At 43.1% G+C, this 26,180-nt stretch overlaps 1 protein-coding gene across 1 annotated transcript in view; it reads left to right on the top strand.

Moving 5' to 3' along the window:
* FBXL13 (F-box and leucine rich repeat protein 13) overlaps nt 1–26,180 on the top strand; it is a 1,209,524-nt gene that overhangs the window by 307,634 nt on the left and 875,710 nt on the right. The window contains exon 9 of the mRNA XM_085654020.1: nt 21,873–22,008. Within this exon, the coding sequence (XP_085510146.1) occupies nt 21,873–22,008 (136 nt within the window). The remainder of the gene's footprint in view (nt 1–21,872; nt 22,009–26,180) is intronic.

Raw genomic sequence — 26,180 nt, 5'->3', positions numbered from 1 at the left:
CCTCTCTGTAAGAGAAGAGGATGCTGATGATTATTATATCTTGAAAGCTGCTTTAATAGATGGGTTTGGCTTAACCACTGATCAATACAGACTTAAGTTCAGAGACACCCAGAAAGCACAGAATCAAGATTGGGTAGACTTTGTGGATTGTGCAACCAAGGCACTGGAAGGTTGGTTAAATGGCAGTAAAGTTAATGATTATCAAGGATTGTATAATCTCATTATGAGGGAGCAGATTCTTAATAATTGTCAAAATCAACTTTTACACCAGCACCTGGTGGACTCTGATCTGACCTCTCCCCAAGAATTGGGAAAGAAGGCAGACAAATGGGTCAGAACCAGGATTAGGCCTAAAAACCAAGTTGGTGACCAGAAGAAGGATTCCACTAAGCCCAAAGAGAAAGGTGGGGATGATAAACAAGAAAAGTCCTCTGAAGGGCCCCAAAAACCCAGTGCTGGGGGTGGGTCCCAAAATACTTCCTCTAATAACAAGAAACCATATTGCCATGTGTGTAAGCAACCTGGCCACTGGAAAACTGACTCCAGCTGTCCTAAGAATGGCAATAAAGAAAATGTTCCTCCAAAACCAGCTCCAACACCTCCTGTTACTACTAGTAGTAATCCCCCAGGCGGTGGGAGTGCACCCAAAAATTTAGTTGGGATTTCTTGGGGAACTCAGGGGGACTCTGACCTATCCAGGTCCCCTACTCAAGCAACTATGGTCTGTGATGGTGGCATGGGGTTTGCCATCTTTACCATGAGCCCCAGTATTTTGGGCAGGTACAGACAAGAACCAATAATCAATGGTCAGAAGGCTGTGGCCTATAAGGACACAGGGGCCAGTGTCACCATGGTGACCAAGAGGCTAGTGCCCCTAGATCAGCTTTTACCTGGGTTTAGCTACCTGGTGACCAACATAGATGGAATCAGGACAGATCATCCCATGGCAGTGATAAATCTCAGCTGGGGAGGGGTCACTGGCCCCAAGAGAGTGGCAGTGTCCCCAAACTTGCCTGTAGATTGTCTACTGGGGAATGATCTAGAAATCTCAGCCTGGGCTGAGGTTGACCACAAGGCCCATTTGAAAATGGTAGGAATCCCTGAGAGAGTGGATGAGACCCTGAGGGCCTCACCTCCACCCCAGGAGAAAATAGAAAGAGTGAAGCCTGAAACTATGGATCACTCTACCCAAACAGAGAGCATAGGGGAGGAGGAGCAGTCTTCCCCCCACCAGAATACAGGTAAAGGTCCAGTTTCTCAGGGAACTGATCCTGCCCCTTGTGAAGTAACTGCCCCAGAAGTGGACAGGCTTGGCCTGCCCACCTCTCTGATGGCAGGGGACCCTTCCAAGGTGGTACCCAGTCTGGAGCAGGTATCCTGCCCCTCTCTACCCTGCCTCCGTCAGCCCAGGGCTGCAGAGGTCAGGGAGGTCAGTGGACCCTTATTGGGCCCCTGCCCAGAGGAATCCCCTCATCAACAGATTAGGGACACCCAGCAGAGTAGTTTCAGCCAGGTGAATATTCCTCTACAAACTGAGGGATCCCCCTTACCCCTAGGTATAGGCACCCCTCAAACGGATGTTGTTGAGCACAGGGAAACCTGGGGCCTAGCTGCCCCAAACCTTCCAGTGCCCTCCACTATTCCAGCAAAAGGGATCCAACCCCCAGCTGTAGGCAGCCAGAGGTTGACCCTTAGGGCCAGATATGACACAGTCATGGGCAGAAAGGCTTCCATAGTGGCCAGTGATCTGAGGAGGTTGAGACCAACCCAAGTAGGGTCTCACTTCCAGACTCAGACACCCCACCAGCCCACCTCTGACCCAAAAACCAATACAGGTAATTTCCCTAGACTTTGGAGAAACTCTAGAACCCCTTGGGGTAGGATTTCCCAAGTGGACCATGACACAGGGAGCAACCATGTTAGTACAGGTTCTTCCTTATATGGCCACTCAGGAAATAAAGGCTTATCTGGACAAGGTTAGCCTTATCTCCTTTCGTTTGGGGGGGGGTTATGTAGGAGAGTGTAATCTGACTAATGGTTGCCCCCAACTTTTTGCCTGGTATTTAAGTGGTTTTTTGACTAGTCTGGCTGGGATCCTGCTATCCAGGACCCCAGCCTATCTGCTTTCTCCCTAAAACTGTTGTGAGTACTCTAGGTACAAACATAATTGGATGCTGGGCATGCCCTACCAGTCCGTTGTAGATGGTACCCTAGGTACCCAGGGCATGGGTCCCCCAGTAGGCCTACCAGGGCTGCAGCACTTATTGTGCCACCCTGGGACAGCCACCCAAACTGACACCACCAGGCCACTACTGTAGCCTGGGTAAGGTGGTGCTAGCACCCCTTACAGGGATGTAGGTACCCTATGTCCCATGCCATTACAACACATATACTCTCATAGGTCACCCCTATGGCAGGCCCTGGTAATCCTACAGGGCTGGGTGCTGAGGTATGTGTGAGGGGGGACCCCTACGTGAGTAGGACCTCTCTGCAACCTTCGTAAAATCGTTACTGGGTTGTTTGTAGTGTAGCCATACCATATACTCTTAACCGCATTATAAGTTATTGCGTCATCGTTGTAACTTGGGAATGGCTACACAGAACCATATTGTGTTTGGTGTCAAACATGAAGGAATCATACCCCCAGTCCAGCCATGGGCATGGGGGCACGATTCCCCCTTGCTAGGAGGGTGATATGGGAAAAGCGGTAGAATTTTGACACCAATTTAAAAGTGCACATGTACCACAAAATGGCTACTGTCCGCCACCTACACGACTCTGGCTGGCTGTTGCTGGGGAAAACCCCAGCCTCGCCATCTGGACAATAGGGCTCCTGTGGCAGGGAGGTGCCAGCACCTCCCCAGACAGGATATGTGGATTGGAACAGGGTGGGTGCACCAAATGTCCTTTCAGAGTTGCACGTAGGCAGCTGCAGAGCCCCAATTCTGCATACACCGCCTGGAACCGGTTCAGGGGCATCCTGCCCCTCGCCCAGGCGGGAAACACACAAAGGGGAGTGGGTGTAGCCACCCTTTCCCGCCTCTACTCTGATTGGTAGGCTCTATTTTGGACCATCCCCTAATCTTGGGGATATATGGGAATAACTTTGCCCTAGAGCCTTAGATTCGTACAGGACTTCACAGAACTGACCTTCGACGAGCTGCTGCCCAGCTGACTGAAGAAATCTCCCTTGGGATAAAGGAGTTATCCCCCTGCTTGGCAGGCACCTAAAAGACTGCAAGATACCCGGTTGGAACTTCGCTGCTCTCACGAACTTCGACGCCTTCCATCAACCTTGAGGTGGGTCTCCAGTGCATCCCAGAGTCCTGTGAGCGTGCCCAGCAAGTCTGAGCACCGTGGACCACGTGGGTGCCGAGATCCCTGCATACCCTGAGACCCCGGCCACCTCTTGCATAGCACACGACCCCGACCAGTGGGGAAGTTGTGCTTTGGCCCATTTCTGAGCCAACCTTCAAGCAGCATCCGTGCCAAAGCTCAGCCCCCTAGTCCACTCCGGTGGCCCGTGGGAGCCCTTTTACGCACTCCATTTTGCTGCCCTCCGCGGTCCCTTGTCTCTCGACTTGTGGGCCCTGACGGAGGAAAACCTATCTTTCCAAGAGTTCCCCTGGTTGCTCCAGGCCTGCTCTACGCTCCCTGCAAAGGAGAGCACCCTCAGACCTCGTGGGTCTGCACCAGCAGCTGCTTTGTTCATCTGGCGTGGGTTGCGGTTGCCAATGCTTAGTGGATCCAATCGGGACACTAACACCGCAGCGACCCTCAGCCGACGTGGGACAGTCGCCCTCCAGAAGCTGGCCTTCCTTGAAGCCTCCCGGAGCCCGTGACTGCAGAGCCCAGCTGTACCTTCCACACCTGAAGCACCCGACATCCACGAGCTCCTTCCTGTGAGCTCCCTGGTCACTGTGCAGTGACCCAGACTCTGTCCCCTCTGCTTTCAGGTTCACCTTTATCTTCTCTTCAACTTTAATCTTCACGACTTCAACGACGCTTTCAGCTAGCAGCAGTTTGGACTACTTTTCCATAGAAAATCAGCCCGCGACCCGACACCAGAATTGACCTATGCACCCGGCTTCTCTGGGGCAGGTAACAGTGTTACTTCGGTACTCCCGTGGTGGTGGGCTCTCCAAAGCCTTAAGTCTCAAGCCTTAACTTTGTACTGTTGTTAGAAGTGTCCTTAAACCTTAATTATTCAACCGCGACATTCTCCATAGGCTAACATTGCGATCCCGATAGCAACTTCTCGCACTGCACACGCCTCCCGTGGGTCCCCTTCCTCTTAACTGTGGGTGGATTCTGAAGGGGCAAGCGATCCTGAATGCCCTAGGCATTGCCTGTAGAATTGTCGTGGTTCTTATACCACTATTTTAGTATATGGTTTGGTCCCCCCCTGGGGCCCATTGATTTCTGTGCTATTTATTGTGTTTATAAATGCTTGTTTGAAGTGTAACTTTGCCACTAGCCACATAAAGTGACTGTGGGATTCTGTCTAGAATAAATACATATATTTTATATATATACCTGTGTGGGCTACTCTTTCATTTGGATATTCAAGAGGTTATTATGGTAAAACAATAAGCTTAACACTCCTTCAAGACTTAGCCTGAAGGCTGCTCTCCACAGCTACCACTAGGATAGCTTTCTTTAAAAGTTGTCTTAAACCTATCATCAATAAGAGTCGAATTGGACTGGTGCAAGGTGGCCCTATAACTAGGAACAGCATATGCCAGGCCAACTTCTCACAAGGTTTCTGAGATGTGTCTCTGAAAGGTGCGGCCAAAGCCGTTGGCTAGATGACAATGGATGTCGAGGAGAGACTCTCAGGATCTTCAGGCGGATGCGAAAGCGGAAGTTGTTTTACGTCTGCGACTTTTGGACCGAGGGCGTTTGCTGTTGGGGATAAATGTGCTTGCAGTTCTTTACAGGATCTTCCATCAATTAGGAGCCTGTTTCTTCCCTTCCGTTTTTTTCTTCCTACGAGCTTTACAAGAGGTCTGGGCATTGGTTGCTATGCAATCAACTGTAGTTACACAAGCTGCTGGTAAGTGATCCGTGGATTCAGCTTCCTTGCTCTCTGATGATGGTAGTAGGGCTCTGATGATGGTAGTAGTTGCTGTTTACTGCCCGTTCTACTTTTGATTGATCCAAAGGCATTATTGATGATCCAGGTAGTTCAGTATTCAATGCAGGGGTCTGTAGAACAGTTGTTTTTAGATCTGATATTAAGTACCCTATCACAGATGGTAAAGTTAGTAGCTTGTCTACGATCTGTACACAGGAGCATGATGATGGTGTTGCTTGGACCACATAAGCCGTTTCCTGACCTCTCTTTATGAGGCCGTTAAGTTCTGATATCTTCCAGTCAATTCCTGAGATGGAACCAGCCATTGTCTGCAGAACAGTAATCAGCAAGTCCATTTTATAAGATTGAAATTGTAAGGCTGCAGCAGATTCTTGCAAGGTATTTAAGATTGTTATCCATATCGATTCCAGGATTAAACTTCCAGTATTATTGCTTTTCCCCAGTCTTGGGAGGTTGTTTACTTCTATTGGCAAATGAGAGTGAACTGGTTTCAGGTTGTAGGAGGCTACTAATTCTTCCCATTCCTGCGTAGCTCTAAAGGTTATATCATGAGTCATTGACAGTGTGACGCACTGGGGGCGTATTTGCTATTTGGAAGGTTTACCACTGGATGGTTTGTTTGATGAGGACCAGTTTTTAAAAATCCCAGAGTCAGGATGCCCCAAAGTTAAAATGTGGTCCCCTTTGGCGATCCAGATGAGTTGTCTCACCATGAGGTACAGTCTTCGTGCCTGTAATGGGAGAGCATCATCTGCGACTTCGAATAGCCATACATTCTTTAGTAAGAACAAGGGGTCCATATTAGATTATATTTTAATTAATTCAAATTTTTGGGCCATGATGGTGGATTTTAAGATAATTCCTCGTATTGATAGCGATCATTCCGCCCTTATGGTGGAACTTAAAGCGTTGAATGTAGGGAGTCTGTCGGATACGAGTAACCCCCCTGACCCTAGGCTGGTGGTCTCTTATTGTAGGAAGAGAGTGAAATGGTCTAATTTTATTGAATCAGAAATGAAAATGCCCACTTTATATGATGCCTTGCTTCCGGTTTTTATAGATGCATCCAATCTGTCCAACTTGGCCGGTGAGAGCCTAGACCTTCAGCTGGCCCAATCAAATTTTGATGAATTGGGTAAAATTACCTATGATTTCTTTTTCCCAATTAAAAAACGGAAAAAAGATAAACAGCCCACCCATCCTTGGTATAATAGCTTGTGCCGTAAGGTAAAAAAGGAACTGGTAACAGCTATTAAAAATCGAGACCGTTCTACAATAAGGATGGTAAGAGCTCAATATAAATCTGTTATAAATAAAACAAAACAAAGCTGGGAAGCTGAAAACTGGGCTACCATGAAAATTGCACTGGGTGATAAAGACATGAGGACTTTTTGGGGAATAGCTAATTCAGGTACAACTACTTTACGCAGTGCGGTCGAACCAAATTTAGATGAACAGACCTGGCGCACCCACTTCGAAACTCTGTATGCTAAGGAACCTGAAGTTGCCCCTATCCTTGCCTGTGACCCATTAATTTCTGGTACAGTGATCAGCGAAGATTTAGATCCTTTATTTGAAGATGATCTGACATTAACCATCTCTATAAAGGAAATAAACATTGCACTAGCTAGTATCGCACCGGGCAAAGCCCCAGGGTTGGATAAGATACCTGGTGATTTATTTAAAAGTGAACCCGCTATTTGGGCTCCTTATCTTTGGATGCTTTTTAATGCAATTATGCAAGGCATGAAGATTTCTAAAAGTTGGTTAGGTGCGGAAATAATTCCGATTTTTAAAAAGGGTTCCCCACTTCTTCCGACCAATTACAGACCTATAAGTCTGATAGACATCCCCCAAATTTTTTTTGCGAGAGTTCTCCTCCTCAGACTACAGTCATGGATGGAGGAGAGGGATATTTTGTCTAAACTACAGGCTGGTTTCAGAGAAAAATTATCAACTCTGGACCAAGTCTTAAGACTGCAATTATTATACTGGAAAACTGTCTGTTTACAGGGGGGTAGTCTTTATTTAATATTTGTTGATCTTAGATCAGCATTTGACTTTGTCCCGAGAGAGAAACTATGGTCTGTTTTAGGAAGGATGGGGGTTCCTATTTATTTAATACATCTTTTTAAACGTTTACACGAATGCAATTACGCCCAAATTAGGTATGGAAAGGATGGTAATCTTACTGCTCCTATTCCAATAAATCGTGGAGTAAGACAGGGTTGCGTTCTCGCACCCACCCTGTTTAGTCTCTACATTAACGGCCTAATTGATACCCTGTCAGCAGCAAAAGATTTAGATGCCCCCAAGTTAGCCACTCGCAGAATTTCGGCTATGATGTTTGCCGACGACACCCTTTTGGTTGCTAAATCAGCCATGGGGATACAAAAGGTTTTGGATAAATTCGAAGAGTTTTGTAGGGATCGTGGCTTAGAAATAAATCTTCAGAAAACAAAATTTATGGCATTTAATTGCCCAAAAAGCACACGTCCCAATCTATGCCTAAATGGTAAACCGCTCGAAAGGGTGTCATCTTTTGTGTATCTGGGACTTACAATTACTGAGTCTATGGATTGGGGGGCACATCTTATAAAATCTACATTAAAACTAGCACAAACCTCAGGAGGGATTATGAAGGTTTTTAACAATTCCAGCAAAAGAAATGTTAGCCCAGCTGTGGAAATCTATAGGGCCCAGGCAAGGGGTGGAGCATTGTATGGTGAAGAATTATGGGGCCACCTAAACACGCCAAAACTATTACAGGTGGAGAACCAATATCTAAGACAATTATTTAGATTGCCCCGTAGTACCCCTTTGGTCCCGTTACGCCTAGACACAGGCATAATGCCAATAGATGAAGTTGCAGGACTTAAACCTATTATGTATTAGCGACGCCTGTGGACAACTCCCGAGCTTATACCTTATAGGGAGGAGATCACAGAGGTACTAAGGTCTTGTGGTTCTTTGAAAATTCCATGGTTCAACCATATAAGACTTCTCCTAACTAGCCTGGGTCTTGGAGATTGTTGGCTCCATCCTGAGTCTGCTTGTTTATCAATATCATAGGGTCAAATGAAGGCTCGTTATAGTGATCACAGATTAGCTCAATTTAATAATTCCTCTAGGATCGGGAAATGTACTAGTGCCTTTTTAGAAATCAAAGCATTTTTTTGCTTTTAACCGGCAATTGATCTCATTACTCCACCTGCAGCCAGGAAGCTCTTCTTACAATTTAGACACGGGGTACTCCCATTACGTTGTTTTACATCTAAATGGAGTAAACAAAATCCGATCCATTGTCCTATGTGTGATTACCCCGAGGAAACAGAGCTGCACGTTTTTTTTTGTTGTGCTGGATTCCAGAAGGCAAGGAGTCGCTGGTTGGCTCAAATTTGCAGGAATCTTGGCACCAGGTCTTGTTCTGAAGCATTCAGGATACTGAAATCTGATACTGGTATCCCAATAGTTTATTCGGTTGCCGGTTTTTTATTTTCGGCATGGTGCACCAGAAGGGCTTATCTGAGATCCCAAAATGCAACTTGATTGTGCAATTCTATGCTGTAATTGTATTTCTTTTATTCATCATTCATGCATTAGTTTTAAACTTAGGATTCCTTTTTTTTCCTATTTTTATTGAAAAATGCTTTTTAGTCTAATTTATATATTTATTGTCCATGAACTCTCTAACAAAAATCGTGTTACCTCTGTCCAAATTTTATGACTCAACGATTCGATGATTTTCTAAAGTTGAAACTGTATGTATATCTTTATTGTTTTTACTTATGTGTATGCACTTTCTAGGACATTATGTCCGAAATAAAGTTTTTTGACTTGACTTGACTTGTATTTGCTATTGAGCTGGTATGTATTGCTAATTGCTCCCAGGTGTCTGCTTGCGATGTTTGAATTGGTTTCATTCGAAAAGGAGAACTATTGTTTAATTGAGAGAATAAATCTTGTGTTTTTCCATTCCTCTGTCTTGTACCTTAGTTGCGACTGATGGGTCTACTTGGGTTGTTTGAATTGATTTCATTTGGATAGGAGAACTATTATTTAGTTGAATAAATGAATCTTATGCTTTTTCTTCGTGGTTATCCTGAACCTTAATTTTAACTGGTAGGTCTAAACCTTCAATGGAGGCATACTAGTTTGATTTGGATTTGTCTCGACTCGTCTGGCTGAATGAGTGTGTTTCACCAGCTCGGAGGATTTACCAATCTCGGCAGGCTCAACAAGCTGTTATTCGCTAATGTTGTTTTCAGAATAGGGCGAGCCTGGTTTGACCCCGCTTTGACTGTTTGCTCCTCTGCCTGCCAAATTGATAGTCACCCACTCCTCTAATGCCGGTTGAACTTGACGTTGCGGTTGTTTCCCCAGGAGGAAGTTGGCAATTGGCCCTTTCAAACAGTGATGTCTCAACTCGATTGCTGTGGAGAGGACTGCAGTCAATTTTACTTGATAAGAATGGTGTTTGCAGCCCTTTTATGTTCCCAGTCTTGGAATAAATAGCTGTTCCAGGGTCCTTCAGAAAAGAACATTTTGTATATATCTTTGGCTGGTAGGTGGACATTCCTTTCCTCACAGACGTCCCTTCAATGGTTATGAGGGCGGTCAAGTCCTTTGACGATGTAAGAGGCGATGGTAACTGTGGTGATAACTGCGATATCCGTGGTGCCAGTGACAACTGAGGGGGCAGTGGGGAGGGCAGTTACTGTGTGCTATCGCTAAAGTCAACTGGAATCGGAGTGTCGGTTGACACCAGCTCGTGAGCTTTGCACATCGGTTGCCTCTCCACGGATGGGCTTAGGGGAGTCCGCCTCCGCCCAGGTGATGTGAGAACATTTGCCATTGTTTTTGTAGTTACACTCTCACTTGCGGTTTCGGTTGTGGTTGTCGTTGCAGTTGTGCTTGAGATGACCTTGTTGGGTTCCTCTTTGTAGGCAGTGTAGGCTTTAAGGTGTTTGTCTCGGGGTATAGTTAATTGCAACGTCACTGTGGGTTTGAGCTTCCTTTTTTTTGACTTTGACTTGATTTTGGGTTCAAGTATGGGTTGCCTGACTTTGCCGGATCTCTTTCCTCCTTTGTCATTTTTGTTTTTGTTTTATTTGATACTTTGCTACTTGTGTTTTGATGTTTTGATGTTCGATGTTTGATACTTGGATACTTTCCACTCTACAAACCCCTGACTAGGTCAATCGCAGGTTGTCGCTTGAACCCAGATTGGCCCCCAGGTTTAGGCCTTAGCCCTGATCCTGGTTCTGGCTGTCTGGCGTGTCTCCTAGCTGGGCCCTGAGTCGAGGGGGTAGAACTATCGGATACTGTTGCTGTTACCGCTGTGTAGTCCTGGCAGCAGTGGCTGAGGCGTTAGGGACAATAGTACTGGCAGTGTTGGAGCCTCAACGTTCCTCAAGAGTTATTGGATCCTTGTGTCCTTGCGCCCTTGCAGGCCCTCCCCTGGGAGCGGGGAGAAGAGGTACAGAGGCTACAGCGTCTGAGTGCGGCTGAGTGCTGTACAGAGAACGGAGGTAAAGCAAGCAAGGCAAGGCAGGATGAGGCAAGGTACAGGTAAAGGTAAAGCAACACAGAAGCAGGAGAGCAGGGCACACTGGGCGCTGCAGGCTGCACCCAACCTAGTTGGGCTGCCTCTGCAGCGCACTTGGGCCCAGCACTTCGCAGTCGGCACTAATGGCGACCGCGCTCTCCACCTTTTACCTTGGCCTTCAACGCAGTCGCTCCTCCACTGCCTCACCCCCTTCTGATGTTGAAGCTGCCTCTGCGTCCACGACCGAATCCTGCACTCAGCGGTAGCCCGGCTCCACGGTGCCTTGCCTCGGCTCCTCGGAACTGAAAGCTGATATCCCCCAGGACCGTCTCCTTGCCGTCCGTCTCCTTGCCGTCCGTCCGTCTCCTTGCTCGCTCGCTCGGCACAGTGCTCCGCCTCGCTTCCAACCGTTAGCTCATGCGCTGTCTCCTAGCACTGATTCGCCAAAAGCTCAAGGCACACGAGTCTAGAAAGGGTTATTTGGGAGATCATAGTAGTAAAATGAGGTTTGGGATGAGTCAAAAGTGGGATAGAGGAGGGAAGAGTCTAGAAAGGGTTATTTGGGAGATCATAGTAGTAAAATGAGGTTTGGGATGAGTCAGAGAATGGAGGAAGAGGATCTATTGGAAGAGGACACAAGACGATACAAAGTAGTGAATTGGAGAGAGTTGATTACTTTTTTTTTCTACAGATGCAGTAAAGTAATAAGTATATAGATACATAACTACATAAAAGGGTATACCTGTGTATATAAAATAATAATGAGATATGAAATTGTATTATATAAAGTCCAATATTTACATGCATGGATAAATATTTAGAAATTCAGACTTTCTAGTTATGCTGTACATAAAGCTAATTTATGTATTTTTATTAACTTGTTTCTTAATGCTATATTTAAAATAAATGTATTTGTTCATTTATATTTATTTATTTTTTAGTTTTTTTCTTGCATATTTCAATAGCAAAGCACTTATAGATATAATTGTTATGACCAAATGTACACATTGTGACTAGATAAAAAATAATATAATACAGAGACCCATCGGCATATTAATAAATAACTTATATGTACACTATGCGGTGACCTTTACACATGTTAAGCATAACATTTTATATATATATATACATATGTATACATATGTATATATCCTTTTTTTTTAACAGTACGTAATACATATATTTGTTTGGCAGACCTCTAACAATATCTATACATTTTTAAACCATAAATAGTATGTACATTTGTACAAAGATATGCACATATCTAAATACATACAGATAATCAAATTATACATGTTTACATACACAAGCATATGCGTGTGTTTTGATATGATGTTTATGTAGGAAAGAGCCTAATCTTGAGTAGTCTTCTGAAGATAAGATAGTTATTCGTGAATCTTATGTTTGTGGGTAAGGATTACCATAGTTTGGCTGCTTGAACAGAGAAAGATGTAACACCCATAGTTTTGTTTCTTGGATCCTGGAGTTTTGAGGCGGGTTGCCAATCTGGAGCAGAGGTTCCTTTGTTGTATGTGTTTGGTGATTTTATTCCTGATGTGTAGTGGCCCTGTTCCATGGATTTCATGTATCTTCACGCAAATTGCTTGGAACTCATGCTGAGCTTGTTCACGATCAGGTCCTTGATGCAGGACTGGGTGGTCAGTTGTGTGCTACTGAATATGAACAATATGTCAGCAATAAGGTTTATCAGCATCCTGGATGGCAGAACTGGCCAAGAAATATGGCTTTTCTTACCTGGTCACATAGGATGCCATTAAAAATTGAATGTCTAGGCGGTTCAGAGGCTGATGGACCACTGGGTATTCTGCTCAATGAACTAATTTGCTTTAGCTTACAGCTGCCCATGTTTTTAAGTCAGAGGATGAACCTGGAAGGGACGGCAGTCGATGCTTCTTACAGGAACTGGAGATGACTGTTAATTATGCCTTCACTCCCTTTGCAACAATAGCCCGAGTAACGGTGCAGGAATGGAGGCAGAAGGCACATTTAATTTTTTGAGTGGCCCCCATTTCGGGAGAACTCAAGGATGGTTTCTAGTTTTGGTCTTTCCTGGGATACTCCAATCATTGTTCCCCTATTTCCAGCGTTGTTAGAACTTGTGCAGGACAGAATGACTTAGAGAATAATTAACTCCCTCGAAATAGCCAACTCAGAAGGACATACACCAGTGGGGTGGCGGTCATCTGGGGAACACTGACGATTCCATTGGCCCAAAATACAACTGTTTGTGGTTTGTAAACAAGGTGCTTAAACTGTTCTTCACATGGCTGACAAATGAGGTGAGGAAGCAACTTTCTTTCAAGCTGAAGATGTTGCTCTGTTCAGAATCATGGAGGAGGGAACAAGCCTTAGATCTTTTGGACAGAAGATTTCCTGATGAACCGGTTACTTACCTTCGGAAACGTCTTATCTGGTAGAGACTGTATCTAGCTGCAGACTCCCCGCCTCAAAACCATTCCCAGGCGCCACACTGGCACCAGACATCCCTCACGAAGAGCACCCCGGCGTGCCAGTAGGCAGTACCAGGCTCCTTATGACTTCGTCCACCCGGAAGCAACACGCACGGCACCCACACAGGCACAACCCCCAATCACAATCCATGGTTGTTTAAAAACATTTGTTTCAAATGTTTAACTGTTTTAATTTTTTTGGTGCACTTCTTTATCCACCAAAGGGATGCTTGGATAAAATATCGATTTAAAAATATCGGGAGGCAGAAACATTCAAAAATAAATATTGTGATACACAAATATTGTGATAAGAATATAATTTTTGGAGGTAAATAATATTGTTTTAAATAATATCTCTATTGTTAATATCACTTTTGATAATATAGTGGCTAAAATATCATTTTCTAAATTATTTGAATGTGTTTTAGTTATATTAATGTTATGTGTTATTATTGTTTATATAAAGGGTATTTTTTTAAAGTATAGACTGTAATTTAAATGATTTAGAATTTTTACATTTATTTGTTTATAGTAATTTATAGAGTTGTATCGGGTTGTTGGGTTTATAGGGAGATATGGTGGGAAGTTAATTAGTTAATAATTATAAATTATTTAATACATTTATGTTTGTTGTATGTTACTTGTGGACTGTTAGGTTTGTAGAGGTATTGGGTAGGAAGATAATTAACAATTAATTATTAATTATGAAATACTTATTTGTTTTACTTTTATTTTAGTTTTTTTATGTCGTTTTTATTGCATTTTAACATAGCATACAATACCATCTCAATTCCATGCTTACTACATACATTGTGTGACTGATTAGCCAAAAAATTCCCCAACTCCCACCTCCCTCCAACTGCTCTCCATTTTTGCCTTCATACTTGTACTGTAGCATTCCAATAATAGCACCTATCTTCACTGAGGTCAGCCCCGGTCACCCAGTGCATGTGTTCGTAATGCACCCCTCAGAGAGTGTCCATGGTCCAAAGTAGTCTAAGCCAGCACGAGTCAAGCACATCCCTCTCCCCCTGTTAATTCAAACATTCAATTTTTCCCGTCACCAGTTCAGTGAGTACATCTTCACAGTGGCTGGGAGTCAGGGAAGGGGGTCCCTCAGTGCGTCCAACATTGTCACACATGCTCATAAATCGTCCCCAACCTTGTTGAGGCAACTGGCCTGCTTTATGTGTACCTTCTCCACCACCACCCACTCCTATATGTCTCTGAGCCATTCTCCCACTCTGGGAGGGTCCTGCGCAAACCTACTGATGATGGCAAACCGTTTAGCCAAATCCAGCCTCAAAGGCAGAAATGTCATGCTCACTTTCCATCCCTTCGGTTTCGGGAGCAGCCTCAACAATACCAATTTGATGTCAAGCTGAAGGTCCCACCCCGTAGCCCCATTAAGCCTGTCCACTATCTCCTGCCAGTATGGACCCAGGGATCTACATGTATAAACTACTAACTGTGAAATCTGCCTCCCTCTCACCGCAACGTGAACAGCTCACTTCTCAAGTGGGATATACAACATGGAATGTCTGGGAGTAAGGTATACTTGGTGATTTGTAATTGTACTGTATCAGCTTGAACCGTGCATTGAAGGAAACTGTCCTGGCTTACCTGCTACCTTTTCCCATTCCACCTCCGAAATTGGTTCAGCTAATGCCCCTACCCATTTTATCTGTATTTTTAACAGTGGCATGGTACGATCATTCTGCAAAGCCTTATAAAGGTGCGATATCAGCCTTCTTCCCCCTGCTAATGCCAGGATTTGCTCCCAGGGTCTGTGACGGAGATGGCTCTTCCGGAAAGCACGACCACAGTTCTCGTGCCATGGCAGAGAGTTCAGCATATTGGAGGTATTGTCCCTGGCCCAGCGTACAGGTCTCCGTCGCCTCCTGTCTCATGATGTTTCATCCGTCTATGTGCCGGTCCCCCAGTGTGTTGCAACCTCCCCTCTTCCATTGCTCATCTGCCACGGTGGCAGCAATCTTCACAAACGGCTGGAGTACCCAAATAGGCATGTCTGGTGCATAAGGTGCTCTCTTTATCACCTTATTTACTGCCTTTTTCCATAGTCTGCACGTCAGTCTCACCACATGTGATGCCTCTAAAGGTACTCCTACTCCCCCCATCAGTAATGTGGGCAGTGAATCTGTATCGCAGGAGCCCCCCAGCAGTTGCTTCTCCAAGTTTTTATTGGGATCCAACCAATGTACTGTGTGTTGCACCATATATTAAGACTATATAGAGGCATTGTGGCAGGAACACCATTTTTATCTGGGCTACCCTGCTCATCAGTGACCATGGCTGTGTCCTCCAGAACCGAATAGTCAGGCCCAGGCTATCCACCGCTCTTCCCCACATTCAGGTTTATTGACTCTGATTCTGTGGGTGCAACTCTGATTCCCTAATAACGTGCACCTACCGGCTCCCGCCACGGCCCCAACGAGGATATGGTGGATGCCCTGGGTGGGCACTAGGGCACCCACCCTTAGTTGTTTGGCCCCAGGGGACGACATCCCGGAGCCGATTTTGGCCCATGAAGTGGAGGTACCTGCTCCCCTCCCCTCATTAACTTTGACCATACCCCTGGGGTTGGGGTCCCCGGGACCAAAATCAGCCGAGAAGGTGGGCTGCGTGCCCCCTCCCACATTTTCGTAATGCTGGACCCCAGAGGATGTGGTCCCTGGGGCCGAAATCGGCCCTGGAATGGAGACTGCATGACCCCTCCCCATAAATATAATGGTGGAATCTAGGGTATTCGACCCACGGGGCCAAAAATAGCCTGAGGAGGGGGCCACGTACCCCTCGCCTTGAAAAAACATATGCCGGGCACCAGGGGATGGGCTCCCTCGGTACAAAATCCTCCCAGGGAGAGGGACACGTGGCCCCTCCCACACAAAACGTGCCAAGCCCCAGGGAATGGGTTCCCCGGGTATGAAATTGGCCCAGGCAGGGGGACCTGTGCCCCCTCCCTCTAACAAATGCACAGGGCCCTAGCGGACAGAGTCCCTGGGGCCAAAAGGGATCTGGGGAGGGGCCCACAGGTTGGCTGCCTTTGGGGGATTGGGGTGCTCGGCGTGGGGTTGGCTGCATGGCCTGACCGTTGGACAGCCTTGTGGCCAACCCTACCGTGTGTGGCAGCAGCTAGATTAACATATGGTAATTAAAAATTACTTTATGTTCAATAAACCTTACAAATTCCCTGAAAAAAAAGAGGTTACAGGGACGTTATAGTTAGGAAAAAGATTTTTTTTTAAACCGTAGAAATTCACCCAAAAAACTAAATTTAAAGATACGTTATAGTTGGCTCCCAATTTTTCACACTTACGATACATTAATCCAACTGTCGCACACGGGGGTTGGGTGCAGGGCCAACCCCCGCATTCAAACAACACCACGTCGCGTACAGCCAGGGCATGATTCACATTTACCTTAGGGCATGAGCTATAGTTACTTGAGATAACTGTAATTATAACTGCTTCATTTCTATGGTTTTGTGTGTGTGTAAAATCTGAACCTAACTATAACGACCCTGTAACCTTTTTATTTTAAGTAAATATGTATAGACCTATGTTTTCATAGTGATGCATTTACAATCTAAAAAAGGTGTGTGTGTGTGTGTGTATATATATATTTATATATATTACCTACTGGCGGTCGCCAGTAGGTAGTTATAGTTAGGACCACGTTTCCATAGGAAATCCGCAACATTCTATTTTGAATAACTTTGGCGCCGGTCGACGAATCCTCGCGAATTTTTCAAAATAGGTGGGGCGCTACGCTCTGCTCCTACCCTGAAAGTCTCGGGGGGATTCGTCAAGCGGGGGCTGAGATAAAAGGGGGGTCCCAAAACGCGTTTTTCCCATGCATTTTTCCATAGGACCTTTAGACACAGCTACAGCCCGAACGGCTGAACAGAATTACTTGAAATTTGGCAGAGAGGTAGTCCTCAGGTCAAGGAAGTGCCTTTTGTAGGTTTGGTGTAAATCTGTTCAGTAGATTCTGAGAAAATAGCCTTTAAATCAATATATATATCTGTGGCAGCTTACGGTGCGCTTACGGTGCGCTTACCGTAAGCTTACCGTACGCGTACGGTGGCGTGCGCGATTTTGATTGGCTCTTAGATCTTAGTAAACATTCGAATCGGTCGAAACCAGGAAGCGGCGGCCGCCATTTTCTCTCTCGCTCTCTGAGTTGGGCAGCAAAAACAAAGCCCAAAAATGTCTAAAGAGGCAGTTTCTTGAGATCCTAACCACCCAGCATTGATATAGGGGTCCCCAAACAACCCCCAAGTCCAAAAAAAAATATTTTTTTTTTTTCGGAAAATCGCCGATTACGCTTACCGTACGCGTACGGTAAAAATAAAAAAATAAAAAAATTATCCACATTCTCCCCACCCCGTGTGCAAATGGTGCCCGAAGGGCACCATTTGTGCATGGCATGTAAGCGGTATGAAATTAACAAATGTGCGCACGGTGCGCGAAGCGCATCGTGCGTACATGGCCCATCCCGCATAACGTGGGCACGCGGAGCGCGCAGCGCACCGCGCGACCACCGTGCGTGCACGGCACTAACTGCGTAAAGTGGGCGCGCAGTGCGCGAACCGCACCGCGTGCTCACCGTGCGCGCACGGAACGAACTGCGTTAACTGGGCGCGCACGCCACGAATGGCGTAAAGTAACTTAGCATTTAAAAAACCGTACAAATTCACTGAAAAAACCATAGGTTTCACACACGTTATAGTTAGGAATTAGCATTTAAAAAACCTTGCAAATTCACTGAAAAAACCATAGGTTTCACACATGTTATAGTTAGCTGTACATTTCACTCGTAAAAAACCAATGAAATTCCCCCGTTATAGTTAGTGCAGGCAACTATAACTCACGCGACCGCAATCTTCTGCTGATGACATATGTGTCTTTATGAAAAAAAAATATTTGTAATATATGTATAGCTAAAATTTAATGGAAGAAGACATGGGCAAATAAGTGTCTAAATACAGTATTAGCATCAGCAGAGGATTGCGGTCGCGTGAGTTATAGTTGCCTGCACTAACTATAACGGGGGAATTTCATTGGTTTTTTACGAGTGAAATGTACAGCTAACTATAACATGTGTGAAACCTATGGTTTTTTCAGTGAATATATATATATGTGTGTGTATATATATTTTTTTTGTATGCATAACAACATATATGTGTGTTTATATAAGTATATATTTAAATATAGTAATAATATCAGTGGTATATATTTAATTTACATTATATTAAAATGATATATTAAGATATTTAACATTTACTATTAAAAAGTTTATATTGTTGTCTATTTTTGGTCGGTATTAGTGTCAACTATATTTTTTACTATATTTTCTTACTTACCACTATAAGTATAGGATCGTGATCTTGTGATAAACTATATTATTGACACAATATTTCTGGCAGAATATGTTTACCCCGATATTCTGCCAGCGATCCGCTCAAGGCCTATTGACCGGTGCATATTAAACTTAAATCTTGAAACCTTCCTTTGGATGCTATACCACTCCTTTCCAAAGTGGAATCTTGGTGATTCTCTTGCAGATACCAAACACATAAATCAACTTTTCCAACAATCTAATGAACATTAGAATCTGCAGCTTTAAGCAGGGTTCTTTCCATCATTACTACAGCTGAACTGCTAGTGGGAGCTGTAAAAAATAAATGTGAGACAACCCTTTAGTCCATCTATAAAACATCCTATGAAATAATTTTTAGCTGTTCTGGTGTAAACTGTCTTCAGACTCATGTAGTTTCTTTATCAAATTATTGTGTTTTCACAACAAGAATACATAAATTTTCATAGTCTATGCAGTCAGGATCTAGAACAACATCCCCATGTCGATGAGGACAGCCATAACGCTTCTCCAATTTATGAAATAATGGAAGACTCGCCCCTTTAAAGCATGCTACATCACAATACAGTAAAAGTACACTTCTGTCGCCACCATACAGCTACTTCTCCTATCACTTATTGACTGCATGCTTGACTTTGACCCTGCATGGCAATCCGCTGCTTTTTGGTTAGGTTTCTGCTGTTCAAATACCACATACATACGTACAGAAATGCATACAAAAATACAGACAGTAAAGCTGTATGTGCCAGACCATCTTTATTAAGTATGAAATCTATCTCTAGGATGGGTCACATACTCTTTCTACAATCTCCCTTATTAAATACTGCTTTATTGAGATTGGTTCAGATGTTAACCCAAAAGGTGTTGGCCTGTAGCACTCAAAAGTTCAACTCCATGTGAACTATGTCTGAGCCTGTTGCCCTTAGTCCCCACTTCTAAAAACGCAGTGTCTCTGCTTCATGTGGTCCTGTTCTAGACTTAATGTTGTAAGTCCTTCATACACTTACCACTACTTACTTGAGCCAGAAGCTTTCTTTTCCCTTTTGGATTTTTAAGTGCATTTCCACTTTTTAGTGAAGAATATGCCAAAAGGACTATTGAATTGAGCAAGTTTATATTTAGATTGCTAAGGAGTCTCATTTAGAGATCAAAAGCCAAAAATGTATGCACTCTAAACAATTTTTTACATTTTGTTCTCACCTTTTTAATGGTGTCGCCTGTGAGGATCACAGGGACTTTAGGTGTATGACAAATCCAGAGCAACTTCTGGGCAGTGTGGAGCAAGATATTGGAGTGACTTCCCTGGGCACGTTGTCGCTAGTTGTGTGTTTGCTAAATTACAAAATCCCATATGACATACAATTTAGAGTATACAAACAAGAAAGTATTTTTCCCTGGTCAAACACCAAAAAGTGATGCAGGCAAATAACAGAGATGCAGCACACAGACTGATGCTCTTTATCTTTTGGGTGGAGGGATATGTTTTGGGGGAAAGCCACTGGCTAAAGGTGGGAGTCTTGGTTCTGATGGACATGATCAACATTTTTTGGGACTATTTCTGGGAATCTGATGACATATTTTTTAATTTTAAATACATTTGATTGAGTTTTCGAATCAGACATTCATAGAATACCGATAATGGGCAGATGATAAAATACCAGTGTACACATATGAAGAAGTGGAGCATGGTTACACGATGTTGAAATATAATGTAGAAAATAAATGAATCCCCATCACTAAGTATTCTTTTTTTTTTAAATTAAAGTTAGTAGTGTTGCCACAACTGGAAAGTTATAGGAATGTTAGACTTAGTTTTATTCAAGGATCTCAAGCCTGCAAGCATTTTCAATAAAGGCAATTTCTATAGTAGGATTTATTTAATACCTCTAAGTAACATAGTTTAAAAAAAAAATACATACTTTTTATTAAACAAATCCTTAGCAGCACAGAAATGTTTGCATATTGAGGCTGTTCAACATTAATCATGAGAAAGCCCGTCTCAATCATGCTCACCCAGTACAATAATTTCAGGTGCAAAAGCAGTGTAGTTATTTCCAGCATGAGTGTCATTACCGAGCACGGTTAGTCCCTCTAGTTCCCAACCCACCCCATGACTAAGTATTCTTGACTCCTAAAAAATAAAACTATAATATAAGGAAGGAAAAGAAGAGGAAGGAGGGAGAGGTAGCGACAGGATACAGAATGAGAGAGATGTATAGGACTGAGGGGAGAGGGCATTGTTGTACAGTTAAATGGGAGGGGAGGGTTGTGGTGAAAACTAAGGCCTAGTCGAGGTAGCCATGATCAAAATCAAATTTGTTTCTGATTGGAGATATATTCATCGAGTTTCTCGCTTATTTTATAGTTTGATGATTTATTAATGTATTTTTGACCATCTTCCTTGCCCAGTCTGGCGCTTGGGGGATTACAACAGGTGAGGAATCTCCAGGTAGATAAGAGTATTCACCAGAAAGATTGTTAGCGAAGGTAAGTAACTTTATCATTTGGATTGACTGTATAAAGGAGCCTCTTACATCACACCTAGAATGTGACCATATACATTGTAATAGCTGGACAAAACTATAAGGTAAAACTATACCTCCTCCAGAGCTTCAGAAATGTAATTCTTGCCCCATTGGATTATGTTATAAGTGGTTTGCAAAACCATTAAAAAATGGAACACCCTTTCAGGAGAACATTACAACGCCACCTTCAACACTGATAATGAGCAAATCATGTTCCCTAAGCAAATCCCTATAAAGCCTGCTATCCAATTCAGGAAGGTATCCACGCTTACACACAAAATCTCGATTCGATAATCCTTGTGTTTAATATTACAATATTTTAAATTAAACCTCTTTAAGAGCCCATTATAACTATGTCTCTCAATACCAAATATAAGACACCCAAGGAGCACAATGTTTTTTACTGTTCACCACTATATTCAGCCAGTGGTGGTTTACAGTTCTCTTGATCAATCTCCTTCCTTTAGCTCCCACTTCACAAAGGGAAAATATAAGTAAGAGGCTTAAATACCAACAATAAGGAGTTTGGGGATCTAATCCCCTAACAGCCCAATCCTTTTCTGGTTATGATACAGCATGTATGTGAGATGAAATGTTTAGATTACAGAACTGTTTTGGCAACATTCCATGGATGAAGCTTGTATTATTTAGCTGCTTCAGAGTACACTATCACTTTATTATACAGGTTTGTTGATGGTCATGGTTAATTGTTGACAGTTTAACACTGGATTATAAATGAGGTTGCCATATTTAATTGTGTGAATGCATAGTTGTGAAATATATACTTGAAATTGTCTGAGAAATTTATTTTATTATGTTTATATTTTTAGATTGATTTTACAGCTGCAAGGCACAAGATCAGTGATAAAATCGTAGTAAATTTATTGCAAAAATGCCGTCCCTACGTAATTCGTTTGAATCTCCGAGGCTGTTCTGTTTTACGTTGGTCAAGCTTCAAAAGCATCAGTAAGTTCCCTACTTATCAAATGACTTCTTTTCAATGATATTCTTCTCCTTTTTATGGATTCCTCTTTATTTAATACTGGTTGTTAAAATAGTATGGAAAGTATTTGAAAACATGTATTCAGTATTATTCACAAGATAATTTTCTGCATTTAATGTGGCAGAGTTTTTTGCCATTATTCCATTGTTTTTTAATATATACATTACTAATAATGAAAACATAAGAATGTATTTTCTAAATTAGAAACATTGAGGTTAAAATCCATAGATTTGTTATGCTCTCTAAAATACAATATATTAAGCATAATATCTTTATGCACAAGCCTTCTACAGTTTCTTTATGATACTCATGTATTCATTTTCTGTATCTTATAACAACATAGTGTATTAATACATATTTCTCAAGAAGTAGAGGTTGTTCTGTTAGTGAGAGAATGCTGTCTATCCATTCTTAAATATAAGGGTTTTAAATGTTGTATTGTATGATACTTAGACATGTCTAGGCATCCCTTGTCTATGGGCACTTAGCATCCTTTAAATTTGCTGATGTAATTACAATTTTCACTGAACAGTACAGCTTTGAGTTAATTAGACTGCCAATTGCTTTAGATTATTTGAATCAGGCTTTTTTTTATTTTGCCTTACTGCCTTCAGAGTCTAACCTTTTGGGTATATTTAGTGCAATATTTAGGATGCACATTAACAATTTTCAGACAGATTCACAGACATATTGGTAGCCTATTCTCAGTTTTTGTCTGCCAAGCACCTATGTGGAAAGCTGAGCTGCTGTAAAACAGGTCTGCCCTTGAAGACATGAGGCCATGGATCCTGTAGAGATTAGCAGAAATGCCATTTTTACCTTTCAAAGAGTGTCATTTGCACATGTCAAGCACAAAGCACTGGAGAAATGAATGAGCTGTACCAAATATTTCTAATAAGCAAAATGAACACAAAAGTGTGAAGGCAAATTATATTTATTACTTGGAGCAGGCACACATCCACTGAGATGGTTTCCATTTTGGTCTGTCTTTGGAAATTATTTTAAAGAGAGTGAGCTGGTCTCAATCTGTTGGTGGTTGTGATTACTTCTATATAACCAAGAGTAGCAAGATACTGCTTGTACAAATTTCCCTCAAACATTGACAGATCCATTGTCCTACTCCATTTATATAACCATGTCTACAAGAATGTTCAAAGACATATATTATTATTCTTTTACGGTAAGTGAACCAGGATCTTAATAACATATATAATTGATGTCTTTTCTTTGAAGCATGCATCACTAGGATTGCCCCCCATGAATAATAGGATTTAGACAAAAAACATTCACTGATGTCTCCTTCACATCCTCAAACTTTAGAAATCTTCAAATGTGGAAACATGAGCCAGGAATTATCCTTTACAGTGGTAGATACAGGAACCAAGAAGTGCTTGTGCAGCCCGAAGCTAGATTCGGGAGCTGTTGCAAGGAAATATTGGTCCTGGGTGCTCTGGCAAACCCCAAAGTAACAGTGCATCACATTGTCCCATTCTTTCCACAATTTGCTTTAGGAGAACCTCACTGCAAACACAATTGCAGAGATTGAGTCTGAACCTACTTGGTGTAATTTGTGGCAGGTAAAAAAAGATATCCTGCCTGCTTTTGGTTCTCGGTGGGGCAGCCAAGCCCTGTTCTTATCCCCCATCCTACCCCAGTACCTGCTTTTGTTCTCTCTGTTTTTTTACTTGTGCCTGAGTGGGATTTATATTGTCTGTTCATCTGAATTTCCATTGTATGAGTGGCCTCTGGACAGGATTTCTTCTTTAAAATAAATCTTTATTACTAGCTTGATGTATTGATGTGATATTAGTATAGTGCAAATATAGACAAAAGGCAGAGAAGTGTCGTACAGTGTCAAGGTAAAGATAGTCAAGGAATGATTAAAGAGTTAGGTAGATCCTGAAGAGGTAGCCGGATTCTGGGAACAAAAGTGAACTTACTGCATAGCGGTGGAATGGTCTATAAAAATGTGTGTCTTCATCTCTTTGGTTTGTCAGAGATAGTTCTGCTGTCTCTTGTTTAATGGCTGACCACTCTATAAGGCTAAAACAGGTTTTGTAATGTTAGTTTGCTCACACCCAAGACAGGTGTAGTCTCCTAAATAATGGAGTTCCCGATAGGAAAATAGTCAAAGTGTTTCGCAGTTACTCTGTTTATTGGGGAAGTTCTAGTTATTAGTGGTAGATTCCAGTACCTCCATGAAACCCATTGACATTTAGGTTCTTAAACTCTTTATATATTCTTCTACAATGTACACCAGACTCTTGTCATTGCTCTTCAAACAGTGTCACAGTTCATCCTTGTTCATGGTTGAGCCAAGGGGTAACTATCAGAATCCCCAAATCGCAGACGAGCCAAGAAAGGCTGCACACATTGGGTTGGTGTAAGGCCTTGGCCATAGGCAGTTACCGCCACTCTGGACCACTGAAGGCTGTGACCGTCTGCTATGCAAGGGAGAAGGCTGTGTGCGGCAGAGTTAGGCACCTACTCTTGGTTGAGTGCAGGGCCGGCTGAAGGCCTATGTTTGTGCACAGCATTAAATGGAATGAATTTGCAGATGTTGGATGTAGGTTATCATCAAAAAGTTCCAATAATTCACAGAAAACTACAGCTGAAGTGAGGTTATGGTTAGGATGTGTTATTGCACTTTAACATAGGGTCTAGCTAACGGCTGTGTGCAGAGAGGGATGGAATGCATTCAAAGTCATTGGATATCGCATATTATAAATAAAAAAATATTTCAGTGAAAATTACACTGAAGTGAATTTTTGGTTCCGATTTGTTAGAACCCCTTAGCATTCATTTAAAAAACACAATTGAGTTGTGGTTACAAAACCAAACCTTCAAAAACAGTTTTGGTTAGCTCCACAATCCATAAGTCCCACAACACCAATGGAAACCCTAAATAACACACAAAATATTTATTTCTTATAGAGACTTAGAGCTGCAGATTCCTCACCTTCTTAATATTCTCCAGGCGTCAGACTGTATCTGGAAACTTTACCATAGTACTGCTGCGCGTCGAACGGTGGCAGCATGTGGCTCCGCACTGACGCTGTTCCTATCCAGAAATAAAATTTGGGGCCTTTATAGGTGTCACTTCCACGCCCTGAAGTCAGTTCCTTTTTTCCGCACCACTGTACGTTGATCTGGAGCTTCCTGTGTCTCTCAGATACACTTTTATCTACGATTTTCAAATCAAAATTTCTCATTGTGGAATGGATGTCTCCTAAAATTACAGGGTTTAACCCTGCATGGACTGTCGCAAACAGGTGTGCCTGTAGTGTCTGCGGTTGAGCCACAACTCCAAGACCTGCAAAGACTGAACCCAAAGGCCATTGGGGAACGCGAGGCGAATCTTTACGTCTCCAAGCACAAAAAGACTCAGCGTCAGGGACACTCTAAGGCTCGATCCCATACCCGGGCACGCCGATGGCAACTGCCTGAATTGGTTTCTCCAATCATCCTTTACGATGCCGCTCCAATTTAGACTGATGTAGCAGCCAAATATGACCAAGGTCTTAGAGTTGGCCTTACCTCAACGAAGACAACATCTCTCCACTTCCTTTTGAACTGATTCAGATAAAATGATGACGAGCGTGAGGAATTCGTTCACACCTATATTGACGATAATTGATATGAGAACTTACGAGATGCTAGTGGGCTGGATACCTCCCCAGAAACAGCCCTCTTCTTTCTTACAGGACCATCCATGGACGAATAGACCTCCTATACCATGGTAATGCATGTGGTGGCAAAAATGCTTGACCTCCACCTCCCCACCATGGTGATGGAAACAAATAAAATGACAGAGGTTTTGCAGCCTGTCCACATTGCTTCTGATCCTCTTCAATGAGACCTTGACAGGTACACTTTTAGGGTCTTGGGATAAACCTTGTTCCGGTTCTCCGGTGAACCGTCAGATTGCCAGGTTCCACCGTCTTGCTTCGGGCAGCCCAGTCTTTTTGTCCCAGCAACTCTCTCCGGAGAATCTTGTGGTGCAAGCTTCCACTGGCCGAACTAACCCCAACAATTTTCCGAGAATATGCGATGTTACATCGCATGCGCTACTACGCATGTGATTACAACACGGTCGTTACAACGACCGAGTTGTTACAACGCAAACAATTACATT

This window comes from Triturus cristatus, chromosome 4_1, assembly GCF_964204655.1.
Source record: "Triturus cristatus chromosome 4_1, aTriCri1.1, whole genome shotgun sequence".
In the NCBI taxonomy this organism is placed as follows: Eukaryota; Metazoa; Chordata; class Amphibia; order Caudata; family Salamandridae; genus Triturus; species Triturus cristatus.
This window is presented reverse-complemented; position numbering and strand designations above follow the sequence as displayed.